This window comes from Phocoena sinus, chromosome 17 (assembly GCF_008692025.1).
Source record: "Phocoena sinus isolate mPhoSin1 chromosome 17, mPhoSin1.pri, whole genome shotgun sequence".
In the NCBI taxonomy this organism is placed as follows: Eukaryota; Metazoa; Chordata; class Mammalia; order Artiodactyla; family Phocoenidae; genus Phocoena; species Phocoena sinus.
In genome coordinates, this window is record NC_045779.1 from 17,732,523 (window position 1) to 17,757,069 (window position 24,547).

The 24,547-nt window shown below is 38.8% G+C and overlaps 1 protein-coding gene across 7 annotated transcripts in view; it reads right to left on the minus strand.

Annotated features, from left to right (window-relative positions):
• The window catches only part of STAU2 (staufen double-stranded RNA binding protein 2), a 313,184-nt gene that overhangs the window by 104,410 nt on the left and 184,227 nt on the right, over positions 1-24,547 (minus strand). For 6 of the 7 annotated variants that reach the window (XM_032609767.1, XM_032609764.1, XM_032609766.1 and 3 more), the window contains one exon: positions 4,920-5,033. The exons of the other annotated variant lie outside the window; for it this stretch is intronic. In XM_032609767.1, the coding sequence (XP_032465658.1) occupies positions 4,920-5,033 (114 nt within the window). The remainder of the gene's footprint in view (positions 1-4,919; positions 5,034-24,547) is intronic. 7 annotated transcript variants of the gene reach the window in all.

Below are 24,547 nucleotides of genomic sequence, written 5' to 3' on the forward strand. Positions count from 1 at the left end.
TGAAGAAAAGAAAAAAAAGAGGTACTGATAGAAAGGGTATCGGGCCAGGAGAGAGTACCCGTAGTATCTGCTGAGTTATACCAAGACAGGATATTCTAAAATCCTTTCTGCAGTACTACAAACAATTTTGCTTTACTAATATACACTATAAAATATAAATTTAATTTCCAAATAGGATATACTGAAAAATACTCAACAAAACCCTCACTAGCTCAATCTTAACAAATAAGTGTGTCTTTTTAAATTCAATTTATGAATAAGGATGATGGCTCTTCATTGAAACCATATGATCTAAAAATTTTAAATTTCACAAGATGATTGGTTCAGCAGGCTCTAAGAAGTTATTTATCTAGCTTATTACAAGGATTGTCAGTCAGTTATCTTTGGATGCTCTAGAATCTAGTGCAGGATTCCCACGTAGTTGTTCAGTTAACAAATGTGTCTAAAAAAATCAACATCTATAAACTTAAACTACATTTATATTCTGGACAACTAAACATTCTAAACTAATGTGAATTTATAATATCACATTTACTGTGATGAATAAGGCAAACACCTGTAGAACATTCTCACCCAAACACGTGGGGACCTCCAGGCAGACACCGCCCTGAATGACTGTCCACTGCTTGGATGAGAATTCAGAGTTCCCAAACAGGAAACACTGGCCGACAGACCCTTTCCCTAAAGTCAGACAGTGGCAGGCTGAGACCAGTCTTTGGAGACGAATAATTATTCTAGGAGGTCTGAAGGCAAGCCTTAACTAGCCACTGGTATTCGAAGGAGCTCTAAACCAGGCTATTAGTTAAATATAGTGTGTTTCCCAGGTGGACCCAACACACAGCGAATACAGGAAAGGGGACGCCATCGTTCCACATTTCCTTGGGATCAATACCACATGAGTGGCTGATAAAAGAATGAGTTCGGCTTTTTGTAAAGTTAGGCTTATTGAGGTAGAATCTTCAAACAGTAAGATTTACCCCTTTTAGTGTCCAGTTCTGTGGGTTTGATAAATGCATACAGTTGTGTTTCTACCGCCACAATCAAGATACAGTACATTTCCATCATCCCCCAAAACTCTGTCCTGACACTTTAGGGTCAATCCCTCCCCATCCCCTGGCAACCACCGATCCATCTAGAGTTTTGCCTTTTCCAGAATGTCATACACATCAAACCTACCGCAGTCTTTTGAGTCTGGTTTCTTTCATCCATTACAATGTAACTGGCAACAAGGCCAGTGAGACTGGGAGGGAGTGAAAAGGAGAATGGCAGGAATTGAAATTGGAGAGGTGGAGGGGGCCAAACCACACAGGAACTTGTATGCCATAACAAAAGTTTTGGATTTATAACAGGTGTGATGAGAAGCCACTGGAAGTTTCTAAGTCGCTGGGTAACGTGACTGAATGATTGTCTTAAAAATAATTTTGGCTACTGGGTGGCAGACAGCCCATAGCGGAACAAAAATAGAAAAAGGAAGCCAGTTTAGAGACTACTGCAGTGGTCTGGATTAAAAGTGCTAGTGACTTAAACTAGAATGGTAACCCTGGAGGTGGTGACAAGTGGTCAGATCAGAGATGTAATTTAGAGGAAGAGATGCTAGGACCAGATGTGGCACGTGAAGGGGAGAGAGGAGGCGAAGATGCTTCAAGGGGGCTTGGCCCCAGCAACAAGGTAGATGGTCGTTTACCGGGATGGATAAAAGAAAAAGGAGATAAAAGATAAAAGCAAGGAAAAGCAGGTTTGGGAGGGGGGCAAGGGAGAATTAAGAGCTCCATACATTTCGACATCACCAGCATATAGATACTGAATCTCTTCCCCAACCATTTTGCATATCTATATTGACCTTGATAGAGAAATTTCACTTAATGGTCCCTGTCCTATACAGTGAGGGAATGCACTGGTAATACGTTCAGTCTCCACTTCATTGGGTTCCTAGCGCTGAACATATTTTTAATTAAGAAGCTGTAAACTCTATTCAATACTCTGTAATGACCCATATGGGAATCGAATCTGAAAAAGACTGGATATACGCATATGTATAACTGATTCACTTTGCTGTACATCTGAAACTAACACAACACTGTAAATCAACTATACTCCAATAAAAATTAATTTGAAAAAATTAAAAAATATCACAGTGAGGGAAGACTGTACTAACATACGTGGCGATGCCAACAATGTTAACCTAAAATAAACATTGGGAGCTCCAACACCAAAAAAAAAAGTAAGATAAGCTGTAAAGGTTCAAGGCTAGAGAGTTCTTCCATTTCTCACCTCCATTTTCTATACAGATAAGAACAACCTGAGTTTCATAGGAAGGATTGCCTCTACATTTTACATATCCTTTTTTTTTTCAGAATACTTATTCTCTTGTTCAACTGCAGTGGCTCAAATAATGTCTTTTAAATAACAGTAATTTTTCTTGCTTTAAAGTGCTTTCCTGTTTTCTAGTATTTACAAATTAACAGGTGAGAAAGCATTCAGTGGCCCATCTTTTCCAACTTACGAGGTCAAATTTATGCTTTTGGTATGGTGAAGGAGTAACTCTTGCTTAGACAGACCCTTCGTTTTTCTACATTTTCAACACAATGTAGAAAAGCCAGAGGATGTGGAGTAGAGGTTTACTCTGTGTCTGCTCTCCTCAGGGAGCCCAATGATCCAAGCACAAGGGAGGTGCACGGATCACACCACCACCCCCACTTTGCACCTCTGAGGCCACCAAAGTAGAGTGTTTGATATACAGGACAGTCGTTCTAGTCATGGCTCCATTCATCCATCCCTCTATCCATCCACCCATTTGACCATTATCGACACATTTCCTGGAAGTCTCTTTCTTTCATCTTAAAATTTCATGCAAATTTGTCATCTATAATGCAGTTGTATTTACTTTATATAAAAATGTCTTTATTTACTTACCATTGAGTAATTGACACTCCAGATAGATGCAGAATAAGACCATTTTGTACGGTTGTGCAGGTTGTGCACTGCACACCTTGATGGGGAGGGCACTCACACCGTAGTGACTGGATTTATCTATTATGACAATTTTCTGTTGGACAGCAGTAAAATGTTTTGAGGAAGAGGTACCTTTTTTTCTAATTTAAGTGCCATATGGGCTAACTGTAGCCCTGGACTTTGAGTGCCTTGGCATATGGTCTGGGCACATGCCTGAACAGTCTCATTATTTTACTCATGAAGAAGCCAAGTTCCAAGAGGTGAAGAGACAAGGTCCCACGGCTAGTTCCTGGCAACTCTGGGTTCGAGCCCCGTCTCCATTCCCAGTCCAGTGCTCTTTCATAACAATAAACTACCTCCACTAACAGTGAGTTGCTCTTCTCAGGTATGTGGGTTTCTGAGAATGATTTCATTGCTTTGCCTAAGGAGAGACCTTTGCAGGATGGCTGTCTCATGCCGCTCTTGCCATTTGTTTCTGCCATCCGTGGATACAGAGTTAGATAACAGCAGCAGCTAGACTTCTTGCCAATTATTCAAAGGTGCTGGAGTGTAAGCTCCGTAGGAGCAGGAACCATGTCTAACATTCTTACCATGTCCTCGGCACCTGGCAAGTAGCTCATTTATAGTTTTATACAGGGAAACGTAATACTTCCTGTTAGCTAGTTTAGCCCCTGTTCCTCAGAGCCCTGCTATACCCTCTTCTGCAGCTGGAGCACACATCAGCGCAAAACCCTGAGAAGCGCTGGAGAGACGTCTAAGCTGCCTCCCAGATCGACATGCTACTAACTGTTTATTACTGGTTGGGCTCATTCAACCAAGAGAAGGAAGATCCGTTATAGAATCATAAAATGGTAGCACTGGAATGAATCTTGTAGGTCAACTAACTCAACTCCCTCATGTAGCATCCTAGGAAACAGAGTCCCGAAGAGATGATAGCATCCACCCAGGTAGCTGTCTGTAGGAGCTTACATATGCTGTGGTTACTTCCTAAAACTCAGATGTTTTGACCAATTAGTTGTTCTTTCCGGAACACCACAATACCTTGCCACCAATCAAATGATGATTGGAAACCCATAATGGCAGGGACATCATGAACTAGAGAGGTATGCCCTTAAGACTGTTTTCCTGTCTGGGCTGGACAATAAACTATGTATTTGAGAAGTTACACTATTAGGCTCTTTTATTCTCTCCATGCAAGGGCACTATTCAGATAGAAAGAAAAAAAGAATCAGGCAAGACTATTGGGAGTTCTCAAATTTACTGGGAAAAGGATATGAAAGTGGGTTATGACTGTTCTGTATGTAAATTAAATGGTTAATTTAAAAAGCACAGCTGGTTAGTCATACAGTAAACTGTGTATGTCTATTAATTTTGACTCCAAACTAGAAATTCTATGACCTAGGTCATTAGTTTAGTCGAATCTGATGATTATTTTAATTGAAAATATGTATTATAAACAGGATGTATTCTCAAGCTGTTATCTAAACAATCAAAGGAATTTGTTTATTAAGAAAATATACTTTTCAGATTTTTAGCTTTATCTCAGAAACAGAACTTTAAAAGTAAAAACAACACTGGAACTTCATTTTAATAATATCCCAAGTTATAGGATGTATCATAGTGAGACTCCAGTGTTATCTACATTGTTTTGCTGACCCTTCTTTCCATATAAAATTATTAAAAATAAAAATAACACAGGGCAATTACCTCTTCCTTATAAGAGAATTCTATATTTAAATTAATAATGAACCACTAACGAGAAGCCTAAACTAATTTAAATCTCCTAAGGTATCGGTTTCCCAACACGCACACACAAAATCTTGATTTCTCAAAGGTCTAGCAAATGGCACTAGTGGCTAACGTATTAGGGAAAGCAAAGCTGTATGTGTGCACGTAGCTTCCATTCTGATGGTCTCTGATTTCTTAGCTGGGCCATAGTGCAGCAAAATGGCAGTGGCATATTATACCTGGTCATGGCTGGCTTCAATGGAGCTTCCAATAGCATGGAAAGTCATCTGCACAGGGGCTAATGTCAGACAGGTCACACACTCTTTGCCACTTTGTCTATCACAGTAGTGAACCTATAACAGAACACATGCAAATCTGCTGAACACCACTTGTAAGAGGGAGCCAGATGCAACAGGTCCTTTTCAAAGGTTCTAGCTTTCAAGAAAAATTTCAAATAATTTATGTAGAACGCAATTCAAATATTTAAAACCTTATTAGGGGGAGGAGGGGAGAAAAAAAAAAAAAAAACCTTATTGGGACTTGAAGATCTATGGAAAATCTATTAATTCCATTTTAAGTACTTGCGAAGTTTTAAGAGAGTTTAGGAAATGCTTTGCAGAGTGCTCTACATTAGTATAGCCGGTAGAAAAACTCACAACTAAATGCTACACCCATCTTTTTTTTTTTTTCTTTTTCCAGTACGCGGGCCTCTCACTGTTGTGGCCTCTCCCGTTGCGGACGCGCAGGCTCAGTGGCCATGGCTCACGGGACCAGCCACTCCGCGGCATATGGGATCTTCCCGGACTGGGGCACGAACCCGTGTCCCCTGCATCGGCAGGCGGACTCTCAACCACTGCGCCACCAGGGAAGCCCTACACCCATCTTTTTTGTCCAACTTTTCATAATGTATAAAGGACTCAGGGGTAAGCATAAGTCAAGTTCATTTGAGTCTCATGAAATTTTGTCAACCTGAATTTTCCTCATCTTTGACTCTATGTGTGTGTGATTGCCACCTGATTGGTAGTGACATTCTTCTATTCTACACTATAGTCCCTATAAAATCACTGTTGAATACACACACACACACACACACACACATCTCACTACCTCATGCTCTGCTTGAAATTTTGACAGTATAATCAAATTGAATAAAACTGAAATGATTTGAAATGTGCAGATGAAAATAAAGTTACTATAATATCATTTTTCTTTTAGTTACATACAACCAACCATTATTAAAACCACGTGTAAGACACTCTATCAGAGGTAGGGTATGGGGGGCGGGTGGTGGGGGAAGTATGAGTCCATCTGCCCATTGGGAAAATTTCCATCCTTCCCTTTATCTACTTTCAAAAAAGTTCTTTCAAGCAGTGTTTACTTTAATTCTAAGCTAATAAAGTAAAAATAGCGTTGCTTTTGTAATAAATTAATAAAAATACGCCTACAGATGTACATATATACATATAATATGGATCTGACAGAAAACGACGATATAAATCCTAGTCTAATGGTTTAATAATTCAACATTTTTAAACCAGTAAGGTCGTTAAGATTGGCCATCAGTATCCATGAAGGTGGGGAAACTTCCTGGAATCTATAAAAAGTAGTTTAGAGTTCAAATCAAGCCAACATACAAAGCTCTGCTTCCAAAGTACTTTAAAGATTTTGTTATAAAAATATTTCTTCCAAATTAACTTCGGGGAAAAAGATTTGACAACAGTTTGAATTCACTGTACCTCCTGAGCAAATTAAAAGGTCACGGTGTGTATGAGTTCAAGAATGTGGACCTGTTGTTCACTATGCAGCAGTGAAATATGATGGGGGAAAATGAAACTTAACACGTAACAGGTTTATGCAAAAGCCAATCAGTGGTGACACTGTAATAGATACAGTTCACAACCATTTATGGTACAGTTAAAATATTATGTCTGATATAGTGCTATCATAAAACATGCTTTTTAGAATAAAATATAATCACCCTTTGACATCAAATGAAAGTCTATATGAAAGACACGACACTCTCCTAAATATCCAAATTGACAGCGAACACACTCATACATCAGCCAACTTACTGCAGCTTTATTTTTTCTTCTAGAGAAACGAAAATTAGGAAGGACAAAAATAGCACAAGACAGTCCCAGTCAAAAAATAAATTTCAAACTTCATTTCCATCAGTGGCTTGGATACTGTGACTGAAAGAGTTGACTTTTCTCCTAATTCACTGTGAGCCTGCAATACCCTAGAGAATATTATATATCCTGCAGGCATTAAATATTACTGTACATGTAGAACTCATACATACAAGGTAAATACCAAGGTGCAAGTTTCCACACAGCTCCAAAGAAAATGTCACAGCACCCAGCAAATGTGACAGAGATTGCTAACTGTCCTCCAATATTTTTCCACAGTAATTCTTAGCTGGGCACAGAGTAAAGATATTTCCCAGGTTCCCTTGTAGCTATGCTTAGTAGCTGTGACTGAGGAGAATGTAGATGAAAATTCTGCGGTAGCTTTCTGGAAACTTTTCAGAGATTTCAGGTGTGTGCCTTTGGCTCTTCTTCACCTGTTCTGCTGCTTGGAAATGTGGACATGACCATCTTTGACCATGAGGACAAGGGCCGAAACTTAGAGATGGCAGAGTGGTGAGCTGCAGGGAGCGTGGGTCCCTGAAGAGCTTCATGGACCAGAAGCATGACACTGGCCCTAGACTGCAAGCTGATGGACCTTTATGTGAGGGAAGAATATACATCTCTGTTGTTTAAGTCGCTGGGCTTTTTCTTACTCACAGAAGAACCTGATCCCACTGAGATTTTTCCTATTGCTCCCAAACTGACACCAGGACCCACAGCCAACAACAAAAGGAGCTCTAGGGAGCTGCCGACATCTAGGGCCAGGTCTTATTCTCTCTTCCCACCTGCTTGTTAATAGTCAGCAGAACTGGTCCAACCATAAAGAGTACAAAGAGGCACTAGGAAAAGGCAGGTGAGTGGGAGGGGATCATTTGGCTGTCGGCCTTATGAGGAATACGATATTTCCTGTGAGTGGGGCAGCTCTAAGAAAACAGCTGACGGAGATGAGGAGTACCTATATGAAAGGGAGACAAATTTCGTCCCCTGGCAGTAGGTTTGCTGAGAATTGAACCTATAGGTCCTCACCGAAAAGAAATCTTTTTTTTTTTTTTTGCGGTACGCGGGCCTCTCACCGTTGTGGCCTCTCCCCTTGCACAGGCTCCGGACGCGCAGGCTCAGCGGCCATGGCTCACGGGCCCAGCCGCGCCGCGGCATGTGGGATCTTCCTAGACCGAGGCACAAACCCGTGTCCCCTGCATCGGCAGGCGGACTCCCAACCACTGCGCCACCAGGGAAGCCCCGAAAAGAAATCTTGACCGAGTCTGATGTATGTCCCTAGCCATTTGGAAGCAGATGAAAATATAGAGACTGAGTTTGGAGATATCTGAGAGCTTGCTGAAGGAGCCCTAGGCACACAGTATCCCTGAAAACAAAAAAGGATGAAGGAAGATGCTCACGTAGATCCCCATGGCCCTTGGAGGGAATGAAAAAGTGTCTCAGCAGAAGCCAAGGGGCTACTCAGGCCAAGCAAAGTGACACCTACCAACAGCAGGGCCAGGGGCATGCACCACTGGTAACGCCCGAAGGAAACATGGCTGCCCTTCAGGAACAGAGGGAATTGGGAGAAACTAAACACTGCGTCAAGAAAATCATGAACAGTAACTACAGATGGAGTATAAACCTTAGAGATTGTGAATCACTATATTGTACACCTGTAACTTACATAACATTGCACAGCAACTATACTTCAATAAAGAAAAAAGAAGAAAAAAAAAGATGAACGTCATCTATGTGGAAGCCAGCAATGGATGAAACCAGGCTAAGGGTGGCACCCTCCCCTCTCCTAGTCCACCTCTCAGGCTTCCAACATCAGAGTAACTAGGTCATGAAACAGAGGTAGAGTGTGGAGGAAGCTGTCTCAGAAGCAGATCAAGCTCCTACCCCACTAACCACAAATATTCAAAGGTGCTGGCGTGAGAGGATAACCAAAAGAAATCACCGTATACCCTCCTTCCCCTACGTGTCTTGAACCAAAACAACTGGCTGGCAATGGGGGGACATGAGCTTGGAGTTTTACGGTGAGCTGGACTAGATTTTGTAAAGCTAAAGGTAACTAGAAAACTATGGGATTGGCCAAAGATATAAAGAAACCTGAACGGGAGAGTTGACACAGCATGGGGGAAAGTGGTGACTAGAGAAATAGTCATTCCATGTTTATCCCCTCACTGCACTGAGACTGTACCCCTCAAACAGATAAAAATATGTAAAAAATATAGAGGACACAATTTCAAATTAAACAAAAATTAATAATATATAGGTAAAAAGCCTTAAGAAAGAATCATACTTTACACAATCAATCCCTCATAAAAACAAGTTTGATATGGCTCCTCAGTTATTTATTTTCTTCTTGGACATAAAAACATTAGAGTTCATAAAATTGTGAATTTCAAAAAAAAGAAATGTGTGGGGCTTCCCTGGTGGCGCACTGGTCGAGAGTCCGCCTGCCGATGCAGGGGACACGGGTTCGTGACCCGGTCCGGGAATATCCCACGTGCCGCGGAGTGGCTGGGCCCGTGAGCCATGGCCGCTGAGCCTGCACGTCCGGAGCCTGTGCTCCGCAACAGGAGAGGCCACAGCAGTGAGAGGCCCGCGTATCGCAAAAAAAAAAAAAGAAATGTGTGAATGACATTTTAGAATTCATCCTTCTAAATCGAAAAATGCTTCCTATGATTCAAAGCATCAGCAGAAGCCAGGAATCTTAGAACTCTAGGCTAAAACAATTAGGGTAATAAAACTCCATTACACTCTATAAAGCACAAATCTTCAGGATTGATGGGTGAAATGTTTCTGCTACAACAAAGCACTGTTTCTACAAACATGGCCCTAAAATTTCCAATATACAATGTCATGGGCCTTGATTTTGATGAAAGATAATTTTAGAAGCTTACAAAAGTCATCTCCTATGTTGATTTTAAGATTTATTGTTTATGAATCATATCATTTTGCTATCTTTCATACTCTAAAATGTAAGCAACTAATCTTGATTTTTTACACTGTTGCAGCACTTGCTCTGGATTTAAAACACCATCAACCACAGCAAACTGACATTTCGTTTCTTTCTCATGGACTTACAAAAATTATTCCACTGAAAGATGGGTCAGAAATTTCAATATATGTAAATTAAATAATGTGGCTTCCTTTGAAATTTGAAAATCTATAATAATTTTTATTTTAAAATAAGTTCCCTAGTTTGATTTGTAATCATATAAACCCAGATGAGATGCTATAATTGCACATTCTGATGATGATTTTGCCTGTCTAGTAGAGATTTCTTCTTCTTGAAAGGAGAGATACAAATCACTTCAACTATTCAGATAACTTACAAAATAAAGAATTCAAAGCTACTCAATTTGTGATGTTTTGTTTAAATGGCAAATCTTGACTTGATTTGAATAAATAATCCCATTCCTTAAAAAAAAAGAAAAGAAATAAAGAAAAATGCTATAAGCTTTAAAATAATTTACATGAAAAGCTATGGATGCAAACTTTTTTCATGCCCATCTGAAAACACGAGGGGGGCATTCAAATGAAAATTTAAATTTCCTTCCCCCTACCTCCCAAAAAAGTTGAATCAAATTGTTTCCTGCAGGGCTGAGAAATTCCCTGATGTTGTAGGACTACTAAATATTTTACTAATCTCATCAGGGAACTGGTTAACTGCTTGTCTGTTAGATGTTTTTAACGGCCACCCCCCCCCCCGCCGTGGGACAAAAATGAAGAGGTGTGAAAAAGATCCACGTTCAAAGAAAGCTGCTCATTAGATCATTAAGGAAAGATAAAGGCCTGTACGTTCACATGTGAGAACACAATCACTATCAAGAAAACATGCTTGATTAGCACACCTCGGGTTCACGGGTTTACTCCAAAGCAGCAGGCAGGGATCACACTGCTGCAGGTATGCATAGAAGCCCTGCAAGGAGGGGTAAAGACAGCAAGGAGCTAAAGGGCAACAGTTCGGTACCAGATCTTACGACACTCAAAACATGCTTGATTCTTGTAGAGCCTGCACACTAGCTATACAAAAGACCTAAATCTTTATTAACACGAAAATCAGCATATTCTTGGCAAAGCACTAAAACAACACTGCGTGACAAATATTACACTAGTTAAGTAGGGTAAACTGGTATTAAACATTTCTTACCTACTTTTTTAGATGACTTGAGAACATGTAAACCATCTTACTTATTTGGGTTAACTACAGGCAACAGTACAAATCTATGTTATTATCTATTTATAATTATCGAATTCATTTTAAAGTAATAAATAAAAATAAAAAAATAAAAGGAGTTTCTCCATGAAAAGCACTTAGAACAATGCCTGGCTTATGGTTAGCATTAAAATAAATATTAGTCTTATTATTAGAATAACACATCCCATGATAATACAATAAAAGATATGACATGATGTATAATTATGAAGAATAATATTACATTAGGATAATGTCTGTCACTGACTTTCCCTAAAGCTTCTTTCCCCAATCCTTTTCATAACTAAAGGCAAGTCCTTTGTAACTAAAATGTAAACATATATTTAACATGTTCAGTCATGTATTGAGTGTTTTAACTGTATGAGTAATCTGTTTTACTCTGCATGCAATATGCTTGTCACATTAATGCCTCGAAAGGGACAAGTGAATGAATGAAATCACATTATACAGACTGAGACTCAACTTGTAATTATCTTTTCTCTCTTTTGGAAATTCTATGCTCAGGAAAAGCTTTGAAAATTACATGCCTATATTTGGTGTACAAAATCTACCAGTGATGTACTGATTTATTTCTAGTATAAGTCACAGATAAAAACTAACAAATGCAACAACAGATGTGCTGTCAGGATTGTTAAGGAAGATAACTGCATTCTTTTTTTTTTTTGGCGGTACGTGGGCCTCTCACTGTTGTGGCCTCTCACATTGCGGAGCACAGGCTCCGGACGCGCAGGCTCAGCGGCCATGGTTCACGGGCCCAGCCGCTCCGCGGCATGTGGGATCCTCCCGGACCGGGCCACGAACCCATGTCCCCTGCATTGGCAGGCGGACTCACAACCACTGCGCCACCAGGGAAGCCCCTGCATTCTTACTTTAAGTGATGAGTTTGTACATGACACAGATCCTAAATTTTTGTTCACTGCTTTTCTGTTTCCATTGACTATGCCAGTGAAGGTCTAATGAGGCAGCTAATTAAGATGTAAATTATATATATACACACACACAAATATAGTTATTTTAGTTTTACACTTCCCTCAAAAGAAAACACTAGGTGATTTTTAAGTCGATTACACATCTACCAGAAAAAGAGCCTCCCTCTTTTATATAGTATGTACTCATGCTTTGATATACTCACACACATCCATTTACAAGCTGCATTAAAATCTACAGGCTTGGGACTTCCTTGGTGGTCCAGTGGTTAAGAATCCACCTTCTAATGCAGGGGACATGGGTTTGATCCCTGATTGGGGAACTAAGATCCTACATGCCACGGTGCAACTAAGCCCACGCCCTGCAACTACTGAGCACACAAGCGAGTCACAACTACAGAGTCCATGTGCTCTGGAGCCGGCACACCACAACTAGAGAGAAGCCCTTGCACTGCAACGAAAGATCCCTCACACCGCACTGAAGATCCCACGTGCCACAACTAAGACCCGACACACCCAAAACTAAAATAAATAAATAAATATTTTTTTAAAAAAAATCATTAAAATCTACAGGCTTTGCAAATAAATAACCTTGTTTTTCCTGTTGGAATGTGTTTTTGTAACATCTTTATTGGAGTATAATTGCTTTACAATGGTGTGTTAGTTTCTGCTTTATTACAAAGTGAATCAGTTATACATATACATATATCCCCATATCTCCTCCTTCTTGTGTCTCCCCCCCAACCTCCCTACCCACCCCTCTAGGTGGTCACAAAGCACCAAGCTGATCTCCCTGTGCTATGCAGCTGCTTCCCACTAGCTATCTATTTTATATTTCGTAGTGTATATATGGCCATGCCACTCTCTAATTTCCTCCCAGCTTACCCTTCCCCCACCCCATGTCCTCAAGTCCATTCTCTAGTAGGTCTGCGTCTTTATTCCTGTCCTGCCCCTAGGTTTTTCAGAACTGTTTTTTTTTTTTTAGATTCCATATACATTATGTGTTAGCATACGGTATTTGTTTTTCTCTTTCTGACTTACTTCACTCTGTATGACAGGCTTTAGGTCCATCCACCTTGCTACAAGTAACTCAATCAATTTCGTTTCTTTTTATGGCTGAGTAATATTCCATTGTAATATATGTGCCACATCTTCTTTATCTATTCATCTGTTGATGGACACTTGGGTTGCTTCCATGTCCTGGCTTTTGTAAATAGAGCTGCAGTGAACATTGTGGGGTGGTACATGACTATTTCTGAATTATGGTTTTCTCAGGGTATATGCCCAGTAGTGGGATTGCTGGGTCATATGGTAGTTCTATTTTTAGTTTTTTAAGGAACCTCCATACTGTTCTCCATAGTGGCTGTATCAATTTACATTCCCACCAACAGTGCAAGAGGGTTCCCTTTTCTCCACACCCTCTCCAGCATTTATTTTTTGTAGATTTTTTGATGATGGCCATTCTAACTGGTATGAGGTGATACCTGATTGTAGTTTTGATTTGCATTTCTCTAATGATTAGTGATGTTCAGCATTTTTCCATGTGTTTGTTGGCAATCTGTATACCTTCTTTGGAGAAATGTCTATGCAGGTCTTCTGCCTAAAGAAGTTGTTTGTTTTGATACTGAGCTGCTTGTAAATTTTGGAGATTAATCCTTTGCAGTTGCTTCATTTGCAAATATTTTCTCCCATTCTGAGGGTTGCCTTTTCATCTTGTTTTTATTTTCCTTTGCTGTGCAAAAGCTTTTAAGAGAAATAACTTTTTAACAAGGAAATCTTTTTCCAAGGTCAAAGGAAAATTACAGTTATACAGGCACTCAGTGTACCACCAAAGTCAAACATGAAAAATCTTCTCCCAAGAAGGCCAAACAATTCTACTACTTTTCATGCATTAAAATTCTGCTGTATTTACTATCACTTCAAAAAGTGGGTATCAAAGACCTTACAAATCTTTTCATTACATACTGGTTTAGTTCATAATGGCATTTAATTTTTTTTTACAAAAATATTGGAATATATTCTTCCTACTCAGGAATTACAGCTTTTAGAAACATACTATATTTGTCTTTAAAATATAATGAAATTCATGATGAAAAGACCATTTATGACTTCTGCTTCCAAACAAGATGGAATAGATTTACTTTTCCCTATTCTTTCTGCTAAGCATAAGTAAAATCCCTTGATATATACATAAAACAAACATAAGAGGACTCAGAAAGGTACAGAGAAAGAGGAAGACCCTGTAGGGATTTCATGACCCAAGGAACAACACAGTGGTGAATTCCTGGTTTTTCTTTTTGTCTTATTTATCCTGGACTGGGTGCTAGAATAGTTAGCACCCTGTAAATGTCAGTGGGTATAGGAAAAGAAGCCGCAAGAAAGCCTGCTCTCTCTAACCAAAGGGCCAGAAAACGAATAACGTAAGCAAGAGAGAAAATGTTTAGACAATAATGGCCCTCCTCCAGTCAAACACCACTAAAAAGTGGCACACCCCCGCATCCTCAGCCCCATCAGCAAACGTCAACTGGGGAGCCTAGACTTCCACTCTTGCCAGACTGGAATAAGGTAACCCAATCGCCTACTAAGGTGATGACACGACACAGAAGGCTGAATGAGGAGTCAAGACTTTCGTACCTGCTGTTTTCCCAGGCTTTCCAACTTTATCTGGTAATGTTGGGCACCCTACCCCTTCTCACTGGAGCGGTATCAGGGGGGCATGGTGGAGGGTCAGGACTTCCGCACCATCCATCTGTAACAAGTCCCCTTCCTCGCACCAGGCTGTCAACAGAGGCTAAGTGGGGAAAATGAACTTCTACCCATACCTGGTAATAAAAAGACAGCACTCCAATACCCAACTTGGCATACTGCCAGAGGAGGCTTACTGAAACAGAATATTTAAATAAGATACAGAGACTTATTATACCCATAATGTCCGGGATTCAACAGAAAATCATTCATTATATCAAGAACCAGAATAATCTCAACTTGAATAAGAAAAGACAATCATGAGATGCCAACACCAAGACAGCATATTTGTTAAACTTATCTGACAAGTGTTTTAAAGCAGCTATCATAAAAATGCTTCAAAAAGCAATGACAGGGGCTTCCCTGGTGGCGCAGTGGTTGAGAGTCCACCTGCCGATGCAGGGAACACAGGTTCGTGCCCCGGTCCGGGAAGATCCCACATGCCGTGGAGTGGCTAGGCCCGTGAGCCATGGCCGCTGAGCCTGCGCGTCCGGAGCCTGTGCTCCGCAATGGGAGAGGCCACAACAGTGAGAGGCCCGCATAACGCAAAAAAAAAAAAAAAAAAAAAAAAAAAAGAGCAATGACACACATAACTGAAACAAATGAAAAAAATGTATAATCTCACCAAAGAAACAGAGATATAAGAAGAACAAAATAGAAGTTTTAGAACCTAAAAACCAAAATTAACTCAATGGATCGGCTTAACAACAGAAGGGAGAGAACAGAGGAAAGAATCAGTGAACTTGAAGATAGAAAAATAGAAATTCCTCAATCTGGACAACAGAGAAAACAGACTGAGAAAAAATGAACAGAGCCTCAAAAACATGTGGGACCACAGCAAAAGATCTAATATTTGTGTCATCAGAGTCCCAGAAGGAGAACAGATAGTGATTGCAGCTAAAAAAGAATTTGAAGAAATAATGGCTGAAAATTTACCAAATTTGGGTAAAAGATATAATACACCTACAGCTTCAAGAAGCTGAACAAACTCCAAATGTGATAAACACAGAGAAACCCATGCCAAGACAAATCATAATCAAACTTTTAAAACTTAAACTGCTATCCTGGAAGCAGTGACCTATAGAGGTAAAACAATTCGACAGTAATTTCTCAACAGAAACCATGGAGGCCAGAGGAATTGGAACATTTTTTAAGCACTAAAAAAACTGTCAACCCATCATTTTATATCCAGCAAATATATCCTTAAACAATGAAAGGGAATCTAAAACATTCTCGAATGGAAACTGAGAGTATGTTACCAGCATACCTACCCTAAAAGAATGGCTAAAGTAAGTTTTTGAAACAGAAGGGAAATGATAAAAGCAGGAATCTTGGAACTCCATTGGGAAGAAAGAAAGAACACAGAAAGGGGTAAAAATGTTGGTAAACACAATAGACTTTCTTTTCCTGAATTTTCTAGGTTATGTTTGATATTTGAAGCTAAAATTACAACACTGTCTGATGTAGTTCTTATATATGTAGAGGAAATATTTAAGACAATTATAAACTGAGCAAATAAGGCACTGAGAAGGGCATATCACTTCTGTGATATTCTTACCAAAATGCACGACCTCAATCAAACAATGAGAAAATATCAGAAAAACCCAAATTCAAGAACAGTCTACGAAATAAGTGGCCAATATTATTCAAAATTGTCAAAATCATGAAAGACTAAAGAACTGTTATTGATTGGAAGAGACTTAAGAAGCATCACAACTAAATGCAGTGTGGGATCTTGGACTGGATCCTGGACCAGAAAAATGGCATTAGTAGGAAAACTGACAAAATCTGAATAAGAGCTGTAGATTGGTTAATAGTATTATGTCATCATTAATTCCCTAGTACTGACAAATTTATTTTATGGTTATATAATTGTTAACATCAAACTCTGTAGTATTTTTCTGCTTTTCTCTAAGTCTAAAATTATTTTTTAGAGGCCATTTATAGTAGAAGAGAAAACCTTTAGTGCTTCAGAATAAAGGAGACTTGAAAGAAGCCAAGAGGCTATTAGAGGAGGTAATAAACAAATTTTTCTATGCATATCAGAATTTTATACTAAAAGAATCTTCAAACACAAGAGAAGGGAATCAGTGGAGACTAAATTATCTCTTAATTAGAAAAATTAAGTCACTGAGCAATGTGGTACTTTCTATCTCTGATATGGGAAGTAAAAAGGTTGCAGAAAAAAATTTTCCAAGCATAAAAGCCTAGAAAATTATAATATCCAAAGCATCATGAAAAAGAGAAGTTAAAGGTTCCTCTTTAAGTTAGAGTTTTAGGGAGAAAAAATGTGTAATATAGGCCTATGCCTGGGAAGCCTACCAATGGGGACCAAGAAACTTGAACCGAGAAATATCAATAAATGCTACTGATCTGCAAAAGGTAAGAGGAAATAAGTTGCTGCTTAAACTGCAAATCCAAATTGGTAGCAAACACCACCTATGAGATTATTTTTTAGCTATTTCTATTTTAACCCTAGGAAAGTACTGCTATTACCAACTCAACGCCCCCCACACCCCACATTCACTTTATTATAGAAAGTTTCCACTGAAACTCTTCTAACAGGGAGCAGTAACCACCTAAAAGCCAATTCTGTTAGGTTCTTCTTTGACAGAGAAGTTATGGAAAACTAAGAGAGGCTACTATCCCAGAAGCCAAAAGAAGAGAAAGTTCAGTATGAGACAAAGTTTGGAGTCTGAGTCCATCCAGGTTAAGGGCCTCAGAAAACAAAACTCAAAGTATGCAGAGGAATGTAACAGAACCCAGTCTCTATAATGTACCATTAACAACAGTCAAGATGCAATCCAAAATTACTTGATCTAGAATAAATAGGAAAACCTGACACACAATTAAGTGAAAAGGCAATTAATTAATTAAGACGGAATCCAATATATCTGATGTTGAAATGAACATAAAAGGTGTTTAGAGAACCTATTATAACTATTTTCAAGGATGTAAAGGAAAATATGTCTAAAATAAATGAATGAATAGGTAGTAACAGCAGAGAAACAGAAACTAAAAAGAACCATATGGAAAGTCTAGAAATGAAAATACAATACCCAAAGTAAGAAAAAAAAAAATCACTGGATGAAAGAGATATAGAACTTATAGATACACAGAAATAATACAATCTGAAATTCAGAAAAAATTTTTATGAATAAAGCCTCAGGATTCTCTGAGACAGTATAAAAAATGCATGTAAATGGAGGGAGAGGAGAGAGAAAAGGTAGCAAAAAATTTATTTGAAGAAAATATGGCCAAAACTTTCCCAAATTTGCTGAAAGCAATAAATATACCAATTTAAGAAAGCAATAAATATGCAGTGAGTTCAACAGTGGCCCCCAAAAGATATGTTCAAGTCCTAATTTCTAGTACCTTTAAATGTGACCTTATTTGAAATAGGATATTTGCAGATATAATTAAGTTGGGATCATCCTGGATTTAGAGTGGGCCCTAAATCCAATGACAAGTATCCTTGCAGCTTTCCCATATTTTGAATTATTTGCTTAGGAAAGATGTCAAGATGGCCAGTTAGTAATTAAGTGATTAATTAATTAATGGGTATATTCAGTGGTATTTAAGAACAACTGGTTGTGTTCCAGTTTCTGGTAATGGAAGTATAAATTCACCAGACAAAGCCTCTCGCAGATAACAATACACGATATCGACAAAATAAAACATCTGAAGACAGTGGAATGTGATCAAAAGCAGGAAGATATCAGGGCAGAGTTTTCCCTTAAAAGACCAAAACTATATGGAGTAAGAATTGTGAGTTTATGGCTTTTTCTTGCCTGAGGGCATTCCTCGCTTCCTGTAGTTCTATTGGTAGAAAACTGCAGTCTTACCAGCTGGAGAGAGCAGTGGAAAGAGCTTAGGGGTGGCAGATGAGCTGGTCATCGAGGGAAGAAATTCTAGAAATGAGGTAGCAGTAGACGTGGTGAAACACTAAAGCTGAATATAAACTCTACACAAACCCCTGCTAACTACAAAACTTTACATGTACAGGAAAGACACTAGAAGACCTGACGTAGAAATAGGCAGGAACCAGTGAGAAGTCCGTTAAGATCTAAAAGTCTGACACTTTTTTGTTTGAGTGCAGCCCCTCAAGTGCACACAGCTCAAAAGATAGAAAGCTAAAGCTTTACTGGCCTGAAGTATCAGAGGACATGGGCTGGCAGATCAGCTGAAAATTGGGGGTTGGGAGGGGGAATGCTAGAAGCTAGGAAATGCAAAGGGTGAGCTCCAAAATCTGAGCCTAAATGTGCCCAAATAATTAGGTAGGCACAGAAAGACTGCAAAAGGAAAGGCTGCAGCTGGAAGCTGAAGAAACTAAGTGGAAATATCAGCTGAGGGATATCACCACGGTGAAGGCAAAGCTTGAAGTTTTAGTCCAGGCAACTTAACTGAGTACTAGACCAAAAACAAAAAGAAAAACAATAATCTACAAAAGAAAAGACGATCCAGAGTTGCTATAACATATGATAATATGTCCACAATGTCCATTTTTCAAACAAAAATTACAGACATGCAGAGAAATCGAAATGAAGCATATTCATAAATAAGGTGGTCAAGAGGAAACTGACTCCTAATGGGCCCAGATGTTGGGTTTAGATGACAAAGACTTCAAAGAAGCTATTATAAAGATGTTCAAATAATTTTTAAAAATGTGTTCTCAATGACTATACAGATATGGAATCACAACAAAGAAACAGGAAAAAAAAAAGAAGAAGAACCAAATAGAAACATTAGATTAAAAAAATACAATAACTGAAGTGAAAAATTTATTACATGGGCTCCACAGCAAATTGGAGAGGACAGAGAAAGTAGTCAGTAAATCTGAAAATAGATCAACGGAAGTTACACAATCCAAAGATGGAGAAAAATAAACAGAGTCTCGAATACCTGAAGGACAACATCAAGAGGACCAACATATATGTAATTAGAGTCCCAAAAGGAGAGGAAAGAGAAAAGGGCAAAAAAATCTTTTGAAAAAACTAGCCAAAATCTTTTCAAAACTAGTGAGAAACATTATCTTAATCTAAAAAGCTAAATGAATCCCAAGCAGGATTAAAAATAATCCTAGACATGGTACAGCCAAACTGGTGAAACAAAGGTGAACAGAGTATCTTAATAGCAGCTAGAGTGAAACAACACATTACACATATGGTGCAGAAACAACTGGTTATCCTATGGGAAAAACAGGCTTCAAGTCTCACCCATACCATACCCCCAAAATTAAATAGATATCAGCATTAAACATAAAAGCACAAACTACAAAATGTCTAGAAAAAAATCAGAGAAAATCTCTGCAACCTTGGGGTAGTCAAAAATTCCTTAGATAGGACCAAAAAGGCACAGTTTATGGGGAAAAAAATGTAAACTTGAACTTCATCAAAACTGAAAACTTCTTTTCCACTTTTCAAAAGATGCCATTAAGATAATGAAAAGACAAGTCAGAGGCACAGGCAGGGAGATAATATCTGCAACAGAAAGGGCTTGTATCCAGAATGTATAAAGAACTCTGATGACGCAATAATTTAAAAAAATCGCAACCAGAAACTGGGAAAAAGATGTGGAAATTTCACAAAGATATATAATTGGCCAACAAGCACAAGAAAAGAAGTGCATATTATTGGTCATCAGGGAAATACAAATTAAAATACCAGTGAGATACCACCATACCCTTCACAGAATAAGACTGATCATATCAATGTATGGAACCCTCATACAGCGCTGGTAGGAATGTAATATGATACAACACACTGAAAAAGAATCTGATAGTTTCTTGTAAGCATACTTACCATGTGACCCAGGAATTTCACTCTGAGGTATTTTTCCAAGAGAACTGGAAACATGTCTGCACAAAATCTTGTACATGAATGTTCACAAACAGCTTTACTCATAATAGCCCCAAACGGGAAACAACTCGAATGTCCATCAACAGATAAACTGATATATAATTTGTGGTGTACATCATACAATGGACTAGTACTTAGCAATACAAAGGAACAAACTACTGATATACACAACATGGACAATCTCAGAAACATTACAGCCAGTGAAAGAGGCCAGAAACAAAACTGTTCAGGCTGGATGATTCAATTTTTATGAAATTTTAGGCACAACTAATCTTTGTGACAAAAAAGATATCCTGGTTGCCCAGAGCCACAGAGAGGTGAGGAAAACAGGCTACAAAGAGGCACCGGGGAATATTTTACAGTAATAGAAATATTCCCATCTTGATTGTGGTTGTAGTTACAGGGTGGTATACATTTTTCAAAACTCATCGAACTGTATAACTAAAATGGGTGTGCTTTATTGTATGTAAATTGTACCTCAATAAGGTTGATCAAAACATTTCAAAAGCATAGTTATCTGATACAACACTAAGTCATTGCTCACACTTCTCACAAATAATCATAATTAATCTCCCAATTAATTTCCAAGTAATTGTTACCTTAGGAGACTAACCATTTGAATTTATCACATGTTCAGATGTGACTGTCTGTCCTTCCACTTCCCCCTTTCTCCTGGCCACACTCCACATCCCACCCCCAACAATCCCATCCTAATGTCAGCTTCATGAGGGCAGAACCCTTGACTGTCATTTATGCTATTTCCTCAGTGCAAAAAGTGCACCTGGCCCATGGCAGGTGCTCAATATACTTTGGTTGATGTAATGAATGAATGAATTCCTCACATTGTTGGTATTCATCAGGAATCTCTTCCTAGGCCTTTACCCACTTTCCCTGGTCAATCTTTACTACTTTTTTTTTTTTTTTTTTTTTTTTTTTTGCGATACGCAGGCCTCTCACTGCTGTGGCCTCTCCCGTTGCGGAGCACAGGCTCCGGACGCGCAGGCTCAGCGGCCATGGCTCACGGGCCCAGCCGCTCCACGGCTTGTGGGATCTTCCGCGACCGGGGCAAAAAACCGGGTCCCCTGCATCGGCAGGTGGACTCTCAACCACTGCGCCACCAGGGAAGCCCTTTACTACTTTTATGGCTTCAATTGCATCTGTACATCGATCACTCCCCAATCTCTGTGTCCTATGCTCTCTTGCTGATCACCAGACCCACTGATGAATGCCTACTGGACTGCTGCCTTTGAAAGTCCCACAGGAAACTCAAATTTGCCATGTTTAAAATGGAACTCATTAACCTCCTGTAAGTTTATTCATCACGTTCGTACTAAAAATAAAACCTTTCCTAAAACATTCGTATTACCTTCCTACTTTACTTCATTCTCAAATTCTTGAAATGAATGGTCAATTCATCCTCAAAGAGTCTCTAATTACTCTACAATGCCACCTAAATGTAGCTTCCATCCTGACCAGGACAGTGAAAGCATCCTCACAGAAGTTAGCAGCCAAGATCATTGAATTCTCTCAACTGTACCGTGGATGCCTGTACCTCAGCCCCACTCCTCTACGACCATTAGCTTTGCTTCATTCAATCTTTGCTATTTCTCTACTGGATTCATGCAAAGTCACTCTAATTGGTCTTTCTGCTACCAATCTTTTTGTCTAGTTCCTCCTCCACATGCTTACAGAATTATCTTTCTGAAATACAAAACCAATGTCACCACCCTTTAAAAAAGAAGTTGGTGGTCTCTGGCTAACAGCTAAATTCAAATTCTCAGCAGCACACGTCTTTTCAGCCTACTTGCCAACCACTTCCACTTTGAACTCTTAAGCATTTTCTAAAACATCATGCCCTTTTGTCTTTAGGAGTCAGCTGTTTCTGCCTGCAATTTCTTTTCTTCTTATTCACCTTAAAAGTCTATGTACTTCTTAAAGCTCATTCAAATGTCCCTCAGCTATGAATTCTTAATTCCTTCAGTCTGAGCTCTTCATTCCCATCCATGATTCTTGACATGGCTAATCATACCTCAAAGGGATGACACTTACTATGCGGGGCAGGCATTACCTACGTTATTTCCTGCAGCATGCTACAAATATTTAATTTTTTTTTAATTAAATTTTTGTGTAATGTTCAAACACTGATCCCCGGAGACCAGACTCAATTGTGATAGCGGCCACTCTTCTGTATATTGGTTTTATTTTCCTGTCTGTCTGTCTCCAACTTGACCATAACTCTTCCTGTACCCACTGTCTGGTATGCTACCTGGCACGTGTAGGTATGTATTAAGTATCGGCCCAGAGTGAATAAACAAACGTTCCAGTTCCTGTTGTTCAGCTAAATCAATTCCAGTATTCAATGAGATGATACTATATACCCAGATTAACTTCATATCCATCCAGTTCTTCACATACATACTGAAATGACTGAAAACTATTCTTAATGCACTATTTTTCTCTTAATAAGAGTTTCTGAAGCTGTGAACTGTGTATCCTTTTCCAGCTGTACTCCTTGTTTTCTCAAATGTTCCACTACAGGATTTGATTCTGAACTTTTCTTATACTTAAAAAAATGACAATACTACAGATAAAAAACATTTTAAAAGTTTTTCAACTATCTCTTATCTCTCACAGTTATATCTGCTTTTTGATGTGACCGTGTCAAGACGCCAGAACTTTCCTGAACCTAAAATCTGTAAGGGTTTAAAATTAACTAATAATTCTCTATGTGGAAATGAGTAAACTGCATTACTAATAGGATGCTTTACTTCTGTAGTCCCTCAAATGTGTATTTACATCATAAAGTTGTATCTTTGCATAAAAACTGAAGTTCCTTCCAGCTCAAAAGAGAATTCTTAAATAACTCAGACTCAGTTGTGTACCTAGTGGAGGGCATAAATAAATTTATTAATGAAAGCTATGACTAAACCAAAACGATATCCAGAAGACCATGGACTACCATGAACACTAGTCCTACCTTCAGGGATCAGGCTTCAAACACTATACAACAGCTGGATTTAAAATCAAACGAAGATTTGTAAGCAAGAAGCAGAAATGTACCAGGCACTTCTGCTGTGTCATAAAATAAAGTAGGTAATGCCTCCTTCACTATCTGATACATAACGAGGCAGTCAATAAACGTTAGTTTCGTTTCCCTGTTTACTCATATATCTCCTAATGCCCCTGGTATGTCAGAGTAGTTTTTTTCCGTGTGCAGAAATCTTTTACACTCAGTATTCCACATACTGTTCTCTTTCTCAAGAGTTGTCCCGGGTGAGAAGAGAACAATATATCTGAAATTTTAGATGCTGTCATTCATGAAAAAAAAATCTCAGCCATAGCTGAATGCTGGAGAGAGGGAAATAGATAATTTCAACATGACTTAGAATGAACATAGGTATATAGATACCAGCCTGACATGCACTGACATGTACCTGATGGGTACTACAATAAATCTTACATTACTAAGTAAAAAATCACATCATTGCCAACCTTTTCTAGCAAAAGGAAATGAAATTCACCTTTAGATGAAAAATAATTTCCTTTTCTTCAAATTGATTGAAGAAATAATTGATTATTGGTTTTCAAATAATTCCAAATAGAATTCTCATGCTGACTTGAAATCTCTTCCGGTACAAACAGAAAAGGCTACAGTTATTTCTACTTGGGGATGACACATAACGGCAACTATTTTTTTCTGCACCTCAGTGGCTCATTTCAAAGTCACTGTGCCAGGACAGCTCTTTTGTGTTTGTATATTACTCTTTGAAATATGTGTCTTACTATGTATGTGCTGGCATATCAAGGCTCAAAATGAGTACCTTTGTCTTTCTGATTACATTCTGCAGTGATTCAGGGTGGAGTCAGTTAGTCCTGAATAGTTTATGCAGTAATGGTAGACTGTTTACTTGAAGCCTGATTGATTCTTATTTGTGTTACTGTTACTCATCACAGTATGTTTTTATATGGATCAGGATTTCTTTCTTCAAATGTAATATTTTT